Source organism: Elephantulus edwardii, unplaced genomic scaffold (genome assembly GCF_000299155.1).
Source record: "Elephantulus edwardii isolate Elephantulus edwardi_28Jun2011 unplaced genomic scaffold, EleEdw1.0 scaffold00121, whole genome shotgun sequence".
Lineage (NCBI taxonomy): Eukaryota > Metazoa > Chordata > Mammalia > Macroscelidea > Macroscelididae > Elephantulus > Elephantulus edwardii.
The window spans coordinates 3,380,611-3,397,101 of NW_006399871.1; the positions used below are offsets into that span (position 1 = coordinate 3,380,611).

The 16,491-nt window shown below is 46.9% G+C and overlaps 2 protein-coding genes across 2 annotated transcripts in view; one reads left to right on the plus strand and one right to left on the minus strand.

The window, feature by feature from the left end:
• PTPN23 (protein tyrosine phosphatase, non-receptor type 23) overlaps positions 1 to 1,260 on the minus strand; it is a 35,277-nt gene extending 34,017 nt beyond the window's left edge. The window contains exon 1 of the mRNA XM_006892952.1: positions 1,073 to 1,260. Within this exon, the coding sequence (XP_006893014.1) occupies positions 1,073 to 1,156 (84 nt within the window). The 5' untranslated portion in view covers positions 1,157 to 1,260. The remainder of the gene's footprint in view (positions 1 to 1,072) is intronic.
• Positions 1,261 to 10,575: 9,315 nt separating this feature from the next.
• LOC102863127 (15 kDa protein B-like) lies at positions 10,576 to 13,063 on the plus strand. Its single transcript, XM_006892953.1, has 4 exons — positions 10,576 to 10,755; positions 11,085 to 11,186; positions 12,143 to 12,235; positions 12,914 to 13,063. The coding sequence occupies exons 1-4, from the start codon at positions 10,576 to 10,578 to the stop codon at positions 13,061 to 13,063; spliced, it is 525 nt and encodes a 174-aa protein (XP_006893015.1).
• The last annotated feature ends 3,428 nt before the right edge of the window (positions 13,064 to 16,491 follow it).

Here is a 16,491-nt window from a genome sequence, read left to right on the forward strand (position 1 = left end):
ATAAAATAAAATTAAATTTAAAAAAAACACCTGCAATGTCTGGCCAGGAGCCACGTCTCCTTTTAAGATTCCTTTTATATTGTTTTGCGGTGTTTGGCACCAGTAATTTCTTTCAAAAGATTGATATAGATGATAGCATTAATCATGATCTACTTTCCCTAACCAGGGTAGTGACAAAGCTTCCTGAGACCTAAGAATGGTGCCAGCTACTTCTGGGAGACTGAGTAAACTGGCCAAGTACCCCGGCACATGACTACTGTCCAGACCACCTGGATAGAAGAAACTATTGTATCAGTTCCTCACATTCTGTTGTCCTGTCCCTCGCCCACCTGCCTACCCCACTGCGGGCTCCAAATTGGGGACAGCTGGCAAACGCATAAGCTCTGTCTCCTATATCTTGGTATATAATAAAACTTCTGTCCCACCTCATCCCTGCCTCCCCATTCGCCGTTTTCACCATTCAGATTCCGTTTTTTAAATCCCCAAAATTAACAGAAGAATTCTATCTTCTGGTGTAAAGGGGCTTCCAAATACTCCTAAGGAGACCATACAGAGTTGCACCAAGAGTCAGGGACCTTTCTGGAGGCCAAGTCATCGGGCCCCTGTCTTAAATACAGACACTCTAAGCTGGTCTCAGCGACAGTACCAGACGGGGAGTGATAGACTGGCCCAGTACAGAGGCTCAGACACAGGCCTCCAAGCGGAAACCTAGGAGCCGCCGCTGCCCCATTCCCACGGTGGTCGTGGCGTGGAGGAGGGACAGGGTGGAGCTGAGTGCAGAACCTCGGATCGCGGAAGTGTGGCGCCTTTGGGAGAATCGCAGAAGGCTCGGGAAGCGGGTTCCAGGCAGGATGAGGGGGCTAGTCTTGGAAAAGCGGGGGGGTGGGGGGGACAGTCGGTGGGACAAGGGGGATGGGTCAGTCGGAGCAAAGCTGACAAAGGCCCTTGCCAGCTAGCCTCGTTCAAGCCTGCGATCCGGCGCAGGGTGGAGACGGGACGCGCAGGGGGCGTCACGCGCTGGCAGACGACGGAGATGCGCCAGGGGGGCGGCGGGAGGGCAAGGCGCTCTCACCTTCTTCACAGCGGGCTGGAAGTGGAAGTCACCGGCTTCCTTCAGGTCCAGCCAGATCATGGGCATGCGGGGAACGGCCTCCATGGCCGCTGATGCACTGCCCCCCGGCCGCCGGGCCGCTCCCCTTGCTGCTTCGGCAGCTGGCTGGGCCGCGCGCCCCGCCCCGCCCCTCCACGCCGGAAGTCGCTCGTCACGCGGGGACGAGGTAGGGCCCCCGAGGCCTCCTGGGAGATGCAGCCCTGGCTCCGCCCACCGAAGCGGCTGCGCGTGTGCAGTGTCTCCTCTTGCGCGTGCTCAGTCTCTTGCGCATGCTCACTCTCCTTCCGTGGGGGGGGGGGCGGCTTGGAGGTGGGAGGACCTTCTACTTGACAAGAGGTTTCTGGGAGTTTCTGGGAATGGTTGTCTTCCTCCGTGGAATTGACGGGGCCGGGCGCATGCTCCTAGGCAGTTCCAAGCTCTTAGCGGAACACCGGCACTTGCCGCTCAGGCAGGGCTGTTTCTTACGGTCTCGCCAGTAAATTCAGAGGGTTATGGAGAACTAGGGCCAATGCTCTGATAGAACGTCCCAGAGGAAACGCTGAGGGGAGTTAGGTTAGGGCCGCTGGGCCTGGAAAGAGGGAAACAGTACTGAAGAGAGCAGTTTTCATACCAAGGGCTGCGAAGGCTTATGGCAGCAGGGTAGCAACCGATAGAAGATTTATACATCCCACCCTGGGAAGCTGCTCACTTCTCAGTAGAGACACGTTATTGTGCAATGATTATAAGGAATGAAGATCGAGATGGAATGCCCAGCAGAAAATGGAGGCTCAGAACAATGTGGATAACTGTTGTGGGAAGGAATATATAAGCTACAGAAGTCTTTAGGTATACTCAAGGACTCCCTGGAAAGGCACTCGTGTGACTTAAGGTGGTACGTCTTAGGCCATTGACCAAAAGGTTGACGATCAGGCAGGCTTTTCCCACAAATATTTAGATCCAGAAATCCAATATAGGGTCACCGTGCGTGGGTCCCCATCAACTCACTGGAGGACCCATGGAGCTAGAGTTTTGGTTTCTGGAGACTTTCTAGAAGGAAACCACAGCATTAAAAAGTTACTGCCTTTGTCTAGGGGGCCTGTAGAGCGTTCGGGGTGAATTTAAATCACGTGCAACACCCAGAAGCCCTGGTGGCACAATAGTTGAAGCATTCAGCTGCTAACCAAAAGATTGGCAATTCCAACTCGCCAAGGCTCCCTAGAGAAAGGTGTGGTGGGAGCCTCCTCCTGTAAACCGAGCCGTGGAAACCCTCCGAGGCAGTTCTGAGCTCCGTTCTCTTCTCTGTCCTACAGGGTCGTTATGATCCCTCCTCACTAGAGGGTTTGGGGTGCATCTCTTAGTTTTAGAAAAGAAATACCTAATAGTAATAGAATGGTTTGGAAATAGGGCTAAGGTGAGAGGCAGCGAGCGATCTTAGGAGAGGCTGTTGCAATCTTCCAGGTGATGGTAACTCAGGATGGAATGGGTTAAAAAGTGGGTAATTTTGAGAAATGTTGGGAGGCAAAGGTGTCAGAATTTGGAGTAAGCGTGATAAGGGTCCAGGATTTCTCAGTTTGAGCTGATGCATCGGGGTGGCTACTGAGCTGTTTACTGAGCTGGAAAAAGACAAAGGAACACAATTTCAAGATGAGCAAAGGTTCGGGTCTGTGTTAAATTGGAGATACCTGTGAGTCATTCAAGAGATGTGGGGAGACTGGCATGTGGGCCCAGGCTCAGAGGAGAGGCTTCACCAAGGCTGGGCCCAGGACTCTTCTGTGGCAACATCCTGGAACCTATCCCTACGTGCCAGCTGGAGTTCCAGCAAAAGGACATATAAGACCTTGCAGATAATGTTTTTCAAAGAAAAAAGTGGCCAGCATCTTTAAAAAGTTTTGATTTGGAAAACTTTTTTTTAGGTTGCCCAGTCAACAGTGGAAATACTGAGGATAAGGCCCATGCCCTGAAAAATCTTAACCATGAGAAAGGGGGAGAGACTTGCCTCAGCACAATTCATTTTTAGTGAAATGCAAAAACATCAAGCTTCCCACTCTGGAACTCTTTGATGAATAGGGGTTCTTAGCCATGGGGGAGTAGCTAGACATAGGTCCAGTCACTAGGTCCAGAGCAGGTTAGGGGACAGTGGGGTTCATCATAGCATTTCTAAGGTAGGAAAGAGGACTCGGGGACCTGGGACGCAGGAAGCATGCAGCATCTTAGATACAGGAGAACAACACCCCAAGATCCAAGGCAAGAGACCAGTGAGAGGTCAGAATTAGGCAGCTGAGGGGCAGTATGGGCTGGAGCATACTGGAAGGGAAAGGCAGGGAAGGAGTAGGAGTCTTGCAAGTCAGAGAGCATCTTTTTAAAAAATTTTTTTTATTGTATTATTTTTTACATGTACCGTCAAATCAGATCTGACTGGTACAGGAGGAGATTGCCCCCTCCTTATCCAGCAGAGCATCTGGTGGATTTGAACCGCGTACCTCTGGGATTACAGTGTAGCGTCTTGGTTAGAGAGCATCTTTTAAGGCCTAATGAGGCATTCCCAGTAGACTTGCAAGTGCAAAAGGGAACTCTGGCCCAACTCAGGATTCAGAGCCAGGCAGATGAGCCACTACCTCTTGGGCTCCACCCTTTGACCTGATGTCTTCTACTGGCCTCATCTTTGTAGAATGAAAGCATTTTGGCACCACATGGTGGTTCTGGGTATGAATTACAAACATATAAACCTTGTGAGTGCCATGGATATATGTAATTGGTGTGACAGGCATCAAAGACAAAGACCTTGTGAGACGATGGGGATGATGATGAGACGGCTAAAAGAACATCACTGGGCTAGAGGGTGACCACCAGGCACATACGTTCTCACAGAGATGGTCAGACAGTAATTTAATACTGTTGGGGAAGAAGCAGTCTAGTCACAGAAGGGCAGCAGACCCCCAGCGCAACCAGGTCAGTGAACACCCTTCTCAAGACCACGGCCCCATTACACTGTTTTGTTTTGGTTGTCTTTTATTTTTTAACATTTGTGTTGGTTTGCATAATGTACATTTTGTTTCATGCACATACATTGTATTTTATAAAATCTTCCATTTACATTGTTGCTTTTATATACATTCTATTTTATATACTTACTATTGATCTATTCCTGGTTTGTTTGTTTGTTTGTTTTGGTTTAGTGGTATGTGTGTGTGTATGTACCGTCAAATCAGATCTGACTGGTACAGGAGGAGATTATCCCTCCTTCTCCAGCAGAGCATCTGGTGGATTCGAACCACTCACCTCTGAGATTGCAGTGCACCTTCTTGCCACTAGCCCTTCAAAACTCGCCTGATCTATTCCTGTTATCACTCCAACTTTTCAAATCCCCATTGAATATTTCCTATTCCTTCACCCCAATCTGCCTACTAACCACTGCTACCCTAGTGATTTCACCACCCCTTTTTCTGCCCGTTCTTCCTTTCTGCTTCTGCTCTTGAACATTTATACACATCTTGCTCAGTTATCCTTCTATTTTTACAATAATGGTCTCAAGCAGTATTTGTCCTTATAAGATTGAGTTATTTCAGTATAATGCTCTCTGTTGTTGTTGATGATGTCTTTTGAATTGAGCACGACTCATAGCAACCCTATGAACAAAAGGCCTGAAGCTTTTTTTTCTCTCTCTCTCTTTTTTTAAGCCTTTCTATAACTATCATGATTTATCAAAGTTCAGTTTCCAGAGGCATGTTGTTTAGGAAGTAGATGCCACTTCTGCTTCCAATAATGCTCTCTAGACTCTCCTATATTATATAATATTTTATGAAATAATGTTCCTTCATGCTGGATAGTATTCCAGTGTGTGACTGTACCACAATTTCTCAGTCCATTTGTTTGTTGATGGGCATTTAATGTTTCCATTTGCTTGCTATAGTGAATTACACTGCTATGAACATAGATGTGTATATCTGAGTTCCTTGTAGTATATACTCTTAGCAATGGAAAAGCTAGGTCATATGGAATTTCTGTGTTCAGCTTTTTGAGGAAACACCAAACTACCTTCCAGAGCAGTTGTACCATTTTATAATCCCTCCAGCAGTGCATGAGAATTCCAATCTCTCTGCAGCCTCTCCAACATTTACTGCTTGCTGTCCTGTTAAACTTTGTTCCTGCTACAGGGGTGAGATGGTGTCTCATTATTTTTCCCTTACACATACTGGAAGAGCCTCCAAAGATAAAGAACCATCTTTCCCGTATGTGGAAACTGAAGTCCTAATGGGGAGGGCAGTAGATTATGCAAAGTTCCCCAAATGAATGTAAGAATCCAGATGGGTGTAGATGAATGAGACCATATAGCTTTGACCTATGATGTGATATTTTTGCACACATATTTGTGCTATAAATGTTAGGTGCTGTCCAGTCAACTAAAACTCAAGTGAGCCTATGAGCAACAGATGGAAATCTTGCCCTCTCTTCCACATGTCTTCACAATCAGGCTGAAATCTCTTCCACATTAAAATCTTCCTTCCACATCTCATCACAACAGATTGAAATGTTGCATCCTCACAATCATGCTCAAGTCCATTGTTGCAGCCATTGCGTCAATCTGTCTGTTGAGGGTCTTTCTTTTGCTGACCATGTATAGAGTCAAAGGTCAGCAAAAAAGAGGAAGCCCTTCAAGATGAACTAACACCTGGCTAGAACACTGGGCTCCAGCACAGCAGGGAGTGTGAGACTGGGCAGGACGAGTGCTTCACCCTGTCAATACACGGGGTCACTCTAAGTCAGAGCTGACTCCATGACACCTCACATCATATGCGAGACAAAACGGGACAGTTATTAAAACTTCTTAGCCATAATCAAGCATCTGAAAGGAATTAGCCTAAAATCTCAGTACCATATCCTCAGGGAGCATCCACATCAATTGACATAACATAGTCAACCAAGATATTATTTTACATTATGCTTTAATGGACAGCAAGTGGGATCTTGAAAGCTTCCTAGAGGCTGTCTAAGGTATAATCTTGACCAGAGCAAAGACAATCAAAGACCAAAGGACCTATAACTGTAGGAACTTCAGTCTCTATAACCCTGAGACCAGAAGAAATAGATGGTGAATAGATGCCTTCAAGTTGTGGTGCTGAAGAAGAGTCTTGAACATACCATGGACTGCTAAGAAAACAAATAGGTCTGTCTTGGAGAGGGTGAAGCCAAGTCTTTCCTTGGAGGCTAGGATTTTGAAGCTCCACATCACTTACTTTGGGCACGTGGCCAGGAGAAGTTGGTTCTTTGAGAAGGACATCATGCTTGGAAGGGTGGAGGGACAGCGCAAGAAAGGGAGACCCAGGATGAGATGGATTGATACAATAACTGGGCCGATGGAGGTTGGTGTGTTGGAATTAGACTGGCTCAGGACAGGGAAGGGTTCAGAGCTGCTGTACATAGGGTCACTATACATTGCAAGCAACTCAATGGCATAGAAAAACAATAATATACTATGATAGGTTTGGAAGCAGGAGTGGCATCCACTTCCTAAATAGCATGCCTCTGGAAACCCTATGAACTTTTATAAATGTCCATAGTTGTAGAGAGGCTTCAGGTCTTTTTTTCATGATGTTGCTATGAGTCATGCTCAATTTGAAGAGAATCAACAACAACAACAATATACCCCTGCTGACCCTCTGAAAGGGATCACAGTAGAAGTTCCCTGATAGAATGAGAGAAATATCTGAAATAAAACTTGAAATCATAAAAAGTGGGAGTCTTACTTGTCTGATAAAGACTTGAAGAACCCTGAGACTATGGTTCTTGGTTAGCCTGCAAGCCTGGAACTGTAATCACCCTTTGACTCAGGTTTCATCCAAACACTAGATCAGTAGATAGGTTTATGTCAAGTCATATCCCATCGAGTTGGAGCCAACTCATAGCTGACCCTGCAGCAAGTTTTCAGAGGCTGTAAACTGCACAGGAGGAGATTGCCCATTTGTCCCCCGCGGAGCAGCTGGTAAATTCGAACCACCTGCCTTTGGGTTAGCAGCGTACCTCCCTACCCCTAAGCCACCAGTGCTTCAGATAAGCCTATAAGATGATTAATAACACCAGGAAGGAACACATTCTTTATAACAAACAACCACGCAAGATCAAGAAGGCAGCATTTGCCCAAGGGTAAAACCAGAAGGCAAGAATAGGAAAGAAGGATGAATGGAACTAGGAAATCTAGGGAGGAAGCAAGAAGAAAGTTGTTAATTGGGGGCATTGTAACCAGTGTGATGAAATGTGTGTGAATTGCTGGAGAGAAAACTAATCTGCTCTGTAAACTTGCACTCACATCACAATTAAAAAATTAGATTAATCCACCAGACACTCTGCTGGAGAAGGAGGGGCAATCTCCTCCTGTACCAGTCAGATCCGATTTGAAGGTTGTTAGTGGTGGTGTTAAGTGCCATCAAGTCGTAGGCGACTCATAGCAACCCTATGAACAAAAATCCTTGGCACTTGCATGTGTGATTTTCATCCTCTCTCCAGGTTCACAGGGTTTCTGGAGGCAAGCTATTATGGAAGTGGATGCCACTCCTGCTTCCAAGCTTGTTTCAACCGGGAAGCATCACCAAACACAGTCCATCAAGGGTAACCGTTATCACATTTGACACATCACTGTCTGATTTGATGGTACACACACAAAAATAATAAAATAAAATGTAAAAAAAAAAAGTTTAAAAAAATGTCCAGGCTAGGTTGTACAATAAAATGAGTGTAATAAAATACTGTGCATGTATGCTTCCATAAAGATTACAGTCTTAAAATTTACCTTGTGAAGCCATTTGACTGTATCATATAAGGTTAATTAGAATTGATAGCTTCAGATTTGAAGATGGGATTTTGTTGCAGCCCCTCTTTCCAAAATGCAAAACCCACATAACAGTGGAGTCGACTCAAAGCTGACCTTCTAGATTAGCATTTAGCAGTAAAATGCACAGGAGAAAATTGTCCATCTTTCTCTCATGGAGCTTCTGGTGGATTTGAACCACAAAGAAGTGCAGCCTTTGGGTAAACAGTGCAACTTCCTACCCGCTAGTGTACCAGAATACCCTTGCCAGTTAGGCAGCAAAAGAGGTGCTCCAGAGGATCTCAGATTCTTAATTTACTCAGAGCCTCATTGCAGGGGTTTGCAACTATACAAGGAAGGTCTGGGTCCCCAAGGCCCAGCCACAAAGTTCTTCAGTAGCGGAGGGTTCGCTCCACCAGCAGGTGGCGCCAAGACCACAGTGTTGCCACAGCTGCAGGCCCACGCTGGCTGTGCAAACGCGCTGAACACTATTATAAATGGCAAGCATATATCATTCTAGGGCTAGAACCCCTGTACAGCCAATGCAAGCCATTGATAGCAAAAGCCTCCAGGATAGGATGGGGCCTTTGTATTTACTCAAATCCACCCACACTCTTGAGTTGTCCAGTACCTGGCAGTAGCACCCTGCAGTACAATCTCAAAGGCATGCAGTTCAAATCCACCAGATCCTCCTCTGGAGAAAAACAGGCTATCTCCTCCTGTGAGGTTTACTGCCTCTGAAAACCCACTGGAAGGCAGCACCCGCTGGAGGATTCCAAGCCACTGAGCACGTCCATTGGCCTCTCAGCCTTCCTAGCTGAAGTTTCCTTGTCTGTGCGCCTTAGGGTAGGTAACTTGTGTACTCACTGCTGGTTCTGGAACACCAGATCTGTGTCCAGATGTGGCCAGTGTGGCCATAGCAGCTTCCTCAATGGACTTGCAAGACCACTTAGGCAAGAACTAGGAGTTTCCAGCATCTATGTCCACCCTGTCAAGCCCCATTACAGCAACAGGGAAGCAGAAGCCTGGGAAGGGTAGGGGCTTGCTCAAGGGCTCTTTGTTCACAGGTTTCCATCCTTGTGAAACTGTTTTTTCTTCATCTGTCTTCTCAAGGAGATGAGGACGCCACAGGATACTCAGGAGTGACAGGCATCCATCACCTGAAGCGTTGTCTCTGTGCAGAGTGAATAATTATGGAGCTGAGCCAGTCATCTGAAGGGCATTTCTTGCCTCAACTAGGTGGGGATCACTTCTGTTTCCTGTAACCTCCAGAGCCTCACGTTCTGTGCCCCAACCTCAGGTCCCAGGACAGCTCTGTGCTCTACTCCTCACTTCAGCTCTGCCTTTCAGGCCCTCACCTTAGCTTTTGGAGAAAATGGGGAAGTGTGTCTAGCTGCTCCAGGCCCATTTCCTCACTGGAAGGTGGGCTGGCCCCATGGCAACACCCTGTGGTGACCCTCTTCCTCCACAGCTGCCTTCAGGGGAAGGACAGGTCCTCAGTCACAGCTGGAAGGAGTCTTAATCTATACGTTTTCCACAGAAAAAAGGAGCAAAAGTAAAACAGGCACCCTTGGGGGGCAGGCAGGTGCCCATGGGGGGCAGGCAGGTGCCCATGGGGGGCAGACATGGGCCTGGCTTACCTGCTTCAGCAGCCACAATTCTCATCATGAATCTGCTCAAGCCGCCGCCTTCTTTCTGTTCACTTTCTCTGCAATGAATGACTGTGGAGAGGGGGAGCAGTAGACAGAAAGTCCCCCGTGAAGGGGCTGCCACCATTCCAGGCTGTAGGTCCTGGACTGTCTGAGGTTACATTTCTTCAAATAAGTCAGGCACCCAGATTTTTTTTAAATTGACAATAATTTAAAAATATATATATAATGTTATAAAAGATATAAAATGTTCTGGGTATCAATCTGCTGCAGTCTCAGATTGGACCAGTTCTTTGAGACTGTGGCTGAGGAAATGTCATAGGCAAGATCCATAGTTTGTTGTTTTTTTAATTAAAATTTTCTTTTAGTTGTGGTTTTAACTAACATTTAAAGAGACGTTAGGTTTTCATTCGTTGCTGCACATTTTACCCCCTCACCCTCCCTCCCCCCTTCCCAAGTTCACTTTTTTAAAAATATTCATTTGGTGAGCTCTGGTGGCCTAGTGGCAAGCAGCAGCACTGCAATCCTAGAGGTGCGCGGTTCAAATCCACCAGATGCTCTGCTGAAGGAGGAACAATCACCTGAACCAGTCAGATCAGATTTGACGGTACACACATCATCATCATCATCATACATTTTTTAAAAATCTAAAAAAAATCATTCATTGTTGCTGGATTACCTACCTCCCCCACCCCCCACAAAGTCCATAGATTTTGACAGTTGTTTCCGAACTCAAAGGAGAACAGACAAGTGGAAACAGCACACACCTGGGCTCTCAGAGCTGGACGGTCCCTCCTCATGGCGCTGCTGGGGGCTCTATGGCCCGGAGCTGATTCACTCTTAGGTCCAGGTCTCTTGCTCAAACCTACTGGCCTCTTAGCTAACTGGCACTCGGTATTTTGGAATATTGGCCAACATTGGGGTCTCAAACAAAGGAAGGAGAAAGCCCCACATGTCGCCAGCAGCCCTTGGGCAAGTCAAACCACACAGTATCTAAAAGGGGCTGTGAGTGGCAGAGGTTGAGAGAAGAGACAATGGCAGGAGTCTGGAAGGCACTAGTGCTGGTGGTAGGCCTGGCAGCGGTGGCTTGTGTGGCCCACCGCCGACAGAGCTATGAGGAGATTGTCAACCAGGCCGTGCAGTTCTTCAATCAGGGACGAGGAAGGAAGCCCCTCTTCCGCCTGCTGGAGACCATCCCACCACCACCATGCTTCGTAAGTGGATGATACTGTTTTTGTTAGGTGCTATCGAGTCTCCTCATGAGCCCCACCACCAACAGATCAGAACCTTGCCTTATCCTGTGCCATCCTTATCATCTCTGACATAGTTCAGCCCTGTTGTTACAGTCACTTTGTGAGCCCATCTGGTCAAGCGTCTTCCTCTCTTAACTGACCTCCACCTTTCAGTGCAAAGTGCTCGGTTGTGCAGACCTGGGCTTACCTCTTTCCAACTGTGTAATCTTAACCTGTCTGTGCCTCTATTCCTTCATCTATAAAAGGAAAAAAAAATGGCCAAGCTTTTTTGTTTCCTGTGGCTTCTTTAGAACATTACCTCAAAGATCCCTCTCAGCTTCAGGATTAAGGAGACTGAGTGCCTTTCAACCCAGCAGAGAAGGCTTCAAAACTGTGCTTTCCGGGAAGGCGGGGTAAGTGTCCCTCTCCTGTGAGTTTAGCTAGGGAAGCCAAAGGCAGGTGGTTCGAATCCACCAGCTGCTCCACAGGAGAGAGGTAAGCAATCTCTTTCTGTGAAGTTTACAGCCTCTGAAAGCCCGCCGGAGGATCAGCTATGAGTGGGTTCTGAACTGATGGCAATAAATTTTGTATATGTATAAAAGAGAGCACATCTGTAGTACTTTTATCTTTATTGTTTAGCTATTCATTAAAAGGGGAGCTGGAGTGGAAGGGGGAAGCAATACACGTTACAAAAATGTAAAAAGAGAAACAGCAAAGCAAGGGAGTACCCCACCTAGAAAAAATGGATTTTAAAAAATGAGAAGAAGCACTAATTACAATAGTTCAGCAAACTGGGAAAAGAAAACAGAAATCTTTTGCAAAGGACAGACATAGTAACATTTGGTATTGTGTTCTGTGTATCTTTCTGGAACACATACAATTCCTTTAAATGAGTAAGGCTTCCTCTGGGCATGCTAATTTATGGGCATCTTTGCCCCATGGCACAGTGGGTTAAGTGCTAGGTCCTTAACCGTGAGGTCTGTAGTTTAAAACCACAGGCAGCTGAGAGAGAAAGCGGCAGTTTGCTTCCCTGAAGCTTCCAGCCTTGACAGTCCCATGTGGCAGTTCCCCTCTGCCCTGTCGGCCTGGCTCCCTTGAACATGAAAGGGCCCAAGGCAGTGAACTGCTGGGTTTCCCTCCCTGTAAATGGCTTGTATGGACACCCAGCGTTTCAACACTTGTGCATCTAGACAGCTTGGGTGTTCTCAGAGCCAACCTTTCCTGCCGGCCTCTGAGTAACCCTCAAGCCCTGAGGATGGGCTGGGACCTGGGCAGATGCATTCAAGCCTGCAGGGACCCTAGCAGGTCCCAAGCTTTTAGGACGGCCAGACCTACTATTTCTAACCTTTTTGACTCTGCTGCTCCCTAGGAGGAGCGAAACTGCACGGGTAACTTCTTCAGAGCGAGGAATCTCCGTGTCCTAACGCTGGACTGCTCCAGGGACACCCAGCGTATGCTAGAGGTGGGCCTGCAAAGACCCCCAGCCAAGGCTGCTCCTCTACCCCACCCCCAGCACCCCGGCTCTCTCTCCCCCTCTTCCTTCCGGCTCTCAGCCTGTGCCTGAAACCTCCACGTTGGCCTAGTGCCTCCATCTCTTCATTGGCTGCTCTCTTCTGCATTTTAACGTCAGGTCTGACTGTGGTGCCTGGGACCTCCCCTCCCGCTCTGGAAAGAGGGGTCAATTAAGCAGGTTGCTGGGAGGGTGACAGCTGGGGCCACTAGGGCGCTTGAAGACTGTTGGTCACGTGGTTTGATAAGGCGGGGTCGTGGAATGTGAGAGTCGTGGCCTGAGATGAGGTGCTGGAATGCATTTGGGAGTACTCAGTGCTCCAGCCTCCGATCTGCAGAGACTCCTCTGCCCTGCCCACTTCACCCCTTCCTTCCAATCCAATGTTTGGGGGAAATGGAAGTCAGAGGTGGCATCATTTCCTGGCAAGAAGGTGGAACAGGCAGGGCAGAAATGAGTCCCCTAGGGTGGGCCTAGCCAGGAACAGCTCCTGTACGCCAAGCCCACCACGCTGCTTACTTGTGCTCGTCTCCACACCTGGTCTACCGGCTTCAGGAGGGCAGCAGGGGCTCAGGGTGCATGGGTAAGCTGGTCTGGGGTGATGGGCCTGACTAGCTGGTGTCATTGGTCTAGGCCTTTCTGGAGAGACGGGAGAGACGCTCAGTGGAGTCCTCGCAAGACAGCCCTCCTGAGGCTGACCTCAAAAAGCTGCCACCTGCGGCCAGGGACATCTATGAGAAAGCCAAGTACGACATCATAGCCAACATCCTGAAGAACTTCTAGAGCTGAAGAAGGAAGGAGTGTGTGACCGCCTTTTCCCCACCTGGCCACTTTGCTCTGCTGCCCCAAAGCTGCCCTCAGCCCCATTTTTCCTGCTTAGTGAGTCCTGAAACCTTGAGTTGGTCCATGCTTCTCTCTGCCTTTACTTACTGGTTTCCTGACACCTACATTCCTGCCTGATCTGTGTCGGCAGATCTTACCCAAAGTGCAACCCCAAAAGCCACCTCCTCTAGGCAGCCTCCCCTGTTCTCATTGTGCAGAGGTGTCCTTTCACCTGTGAACCCACCACCCTCACACCAGGCTGGCATGGCCGTGTTCCCCTATCAGACAGCACGGGGTCTACTTACAGCTGGGCGCCTCTGGGCCAATCACAGGCGGCTGTGCAATGAGTGTCTTAACAGGATGCTCCTGCATCTGGAGAGGAGATGAGTTTAGGGCACTCCGAGCTCTACCCAGTCACTGTGACCGCCAAATGTCCTTTCACAGACCCTCAAGTGAAACACAGGCAGGGACTCAATAAAATGTTTCTGAAATAAATGGCTAAGTGAATCACTGAACTGCTAGAAAGACTGGGCTGATATGTAGGGGACTACGGACTAGGCCACCGGAGCTCCCCAGATAGTTGGGCAAGGAGCCCAGTGGAGCAAATCCAGGGGAGAGGAGTCCAGGGGAACCCAAACTCCAGGAGGGTACGTATGAGGGTAAGCCTACAGGACCGCCTCAGCAAGGTGTCCAAGGACAGTCTGATCTGCAAGTCTAGGGTTCAGGGAGAGGTTCATGATGGAGCTTTGTGATAAAGGATTAAAAGTTGTTGAGACGAAAGAACACTGCTCCCTGGTTTCTCCCCGTGGGCAGTGCAAATGGTTCACACATTTGGTTGTTAACCAAAAAGACAGTGACTCTCGTCTACCCAAAGACACCTTGGAAGAAAGGCTTGGTGTTCCACATCCCCAAAGCCCATGAAGTACAGCTTTAATTCTGACATCATGGGACCACCAGAAGTCAAAATCAACTTGATTTTCCTGCAAACCTAAAATGATTCTGAAAAGTAAGACATATTTAAAAATTGCTGTGTGGTATACAGGCAGTGGGGTGTCAGAATCCTTGAATATGGGCTTTTCTAGCCATTGCATTATCCCCCATTAGGGGTATGAGATCCAGCTACCTTAACTACGGACACATGGTCTTTACAAATCACCAACAGATGTGGAACTAATATAAGAGAGTACTTTGCACACTGTGAGAAACTGTGGTGGAGGGACTGTGAACATTGTGAGAGATGAGAGAGGGCAAGAGACTGACGTTGCTGTGAAGTAACTGTGCAGAGTGTAATTAAACCTTGGAGATGGAGCCACAGCTAAAGGCTTTGTTTGCTGGATGACTGAATGAAAAGTTGACTTGTAACTGCTGTGACATAAAGTTTGCTGGATTAATTGAGGAAACTAGAGGTTTATTTGTGCTGCTGAACTGGATCTAGACTTTCACTTGTTGACCCTGAAGCTGTCTGAATTCACTGAGAAATTGTGTCTTGCTGCTAATTGGCTTGGGACTTTCTGGACTAGACCTAGACTTGCATGTATGATATTCTTTGCCTCTCCCACTCCACAACCTAGTTCCCTAATAAACCTCACAACTGAAGTTGTGAGTAAAATCTGAGTCAATGTGCAACAAACATTGGACCCAATTATTCCTTGAAATAGGGTACAAGAGCACATGCGGATGGTATGCCTGATTATATAAAAACTTAACTAAAAACCAAGAAACAAACCCCTTAACTCATTGATGTTAAAACTGACTCATAGTTAACCAACCCTCCAGCAGGTTGTCAGAATCTCTGAATTGCTCTGAGGAGCAGTTACTGGATTTGAACTGCCTGCTTGTGGCTTGACAGCACAACTCTTTACCCACTGACCCTCAGAGTTCTCTATGCTGCGTTGTTTTTTCAGGGGTCATTGAGTTGCGTATGACTCTCAGCAACCCTGCGAACATTAGATCTGAAACCTATCCTATCCTGTGTCATCCTCCTCATCTCTGCCACAATAGAGCCCATTGTCACAGTCCATTTAATAACCAACTTGTTCATTTATCTGGTGACACACTTCTGTATTGATCTACCACAAGATTTATTTGTTTAATGCTTCCTTGGGTGACTAGGCCTCCACTCACTCATTCATCATTGTGAGACTATCTATCTATCTAGTACAACTTTTGCCAATTCAGTATTTTCCAGTTGTACAATTTAGTGATACCACTTAATCATGTGTGCAACCATCACCCACTGATGTTGACAAATTTCCACTTATTAAAATCATTCTCACTGTTGAATCTTAAAATTGTTGTTTTCAATTGTTGTAAACAATAATGAGCTAGCAATAATTTCCCAGAGTGGAAGTAGATCGAGACATTTGGACATTTTAAGAATTTAATGTACTGCTAGACCATCTAGCATGGAGCCTTTAGGCAGTTTCATTTATACTATTGGGAAATGGAAAATTGCCTAAATTGCCCAATAGGAGAGTGGTTAAGTAGCGTGTGCAACATCCACTGGATGGAGTATTATGCAGCCTTTGAAATAAATTTGAACATAATGTTACATCAAGGGAAATGCTTGTGTGAGAATACATAAGGCTTTTGCAAACCTGATTAAAGAATGCAGGGGCGGGGAAGAAGAACAAACTGGGGAGGAGGGTAGAGAAAACATTGCAACAATGAATGAATGAGAACCCGAAATCTCTGTAAATGTTCATTAAAACTAATAAAATTTAATAATAATTGAAAAAAATGGGGGAAAAAAGAATGCAGAGAAGCGGGGATTGGTTGAGAGGGAGTCAAAGTTAGAAATATGGAAGGGGAGACAGACAGGGACAAGAGAGATTGACAGGTTTCAGACTTTAAGTACTTGCAACTCTACCACAGAAAAATGTAAGCATCTGGAGAAGACCAGTGATTTCTTAGCTAAAAATGAAAAATCCACATTGGCCCGAGATTGCATGGGGAAACAGGAAAGGGCTGGTTGTCTCAGGTGAGCCTGGCAAAGTGATTCGAGGCTCAAAATCAGGTAGCTAACTCTCAATCTACAGCTGAGGTTTATCTAGTCTTCACTAGAGGGCCGTGAACCACACTCTGAGCAGGGACTTTGAACATGAAATCCCAGGAACATGAAATCCCAGTTATTTAAATAACTCAAAATCAAGGGGAAAGATGGAGTGCTTCCCAAGAGACTTACTACTAAATCCTGAAAAGACATTGTTAGGTGCTGTTGAGTCGACTACGACTCACAGCAACCCTAGAAACAATACATTAGAACCTTTTACCTTATCTTGACCTCCTCCACATTTCCTTTTCAAGGAGAAAAAAAGGCTGTCCCATCTTTGGGGTGTAACTAATAAATCTGTTTACTTTTTACCTTCAAAGCAAGCAAGCAACCAACC

Coding starts and splice junctions, on each gene's coding strand:
- LOC102863127 (XM_006892953.1), top strand. CDS start 10,576: ATGGCAGGAGTCTGGAAGGCACTAGTGCTGGTGGTAGGCCTGGCAGCG. Junction 11,187..12,142: donor GTGCTTTCCGGGAAGGCGGG/GTAAGTGTCCCT, acceptor GCTGCTCCCTAG/GAGGAGCGAAACTGCACGGG. Junction 12,236..12,913: donor ACACCCAGCGTATGCTAGAG/GTGGGCCTGCAA, acceptor TCATTGGTCTAG/GCCTTTCTGGAGAGACGGGA.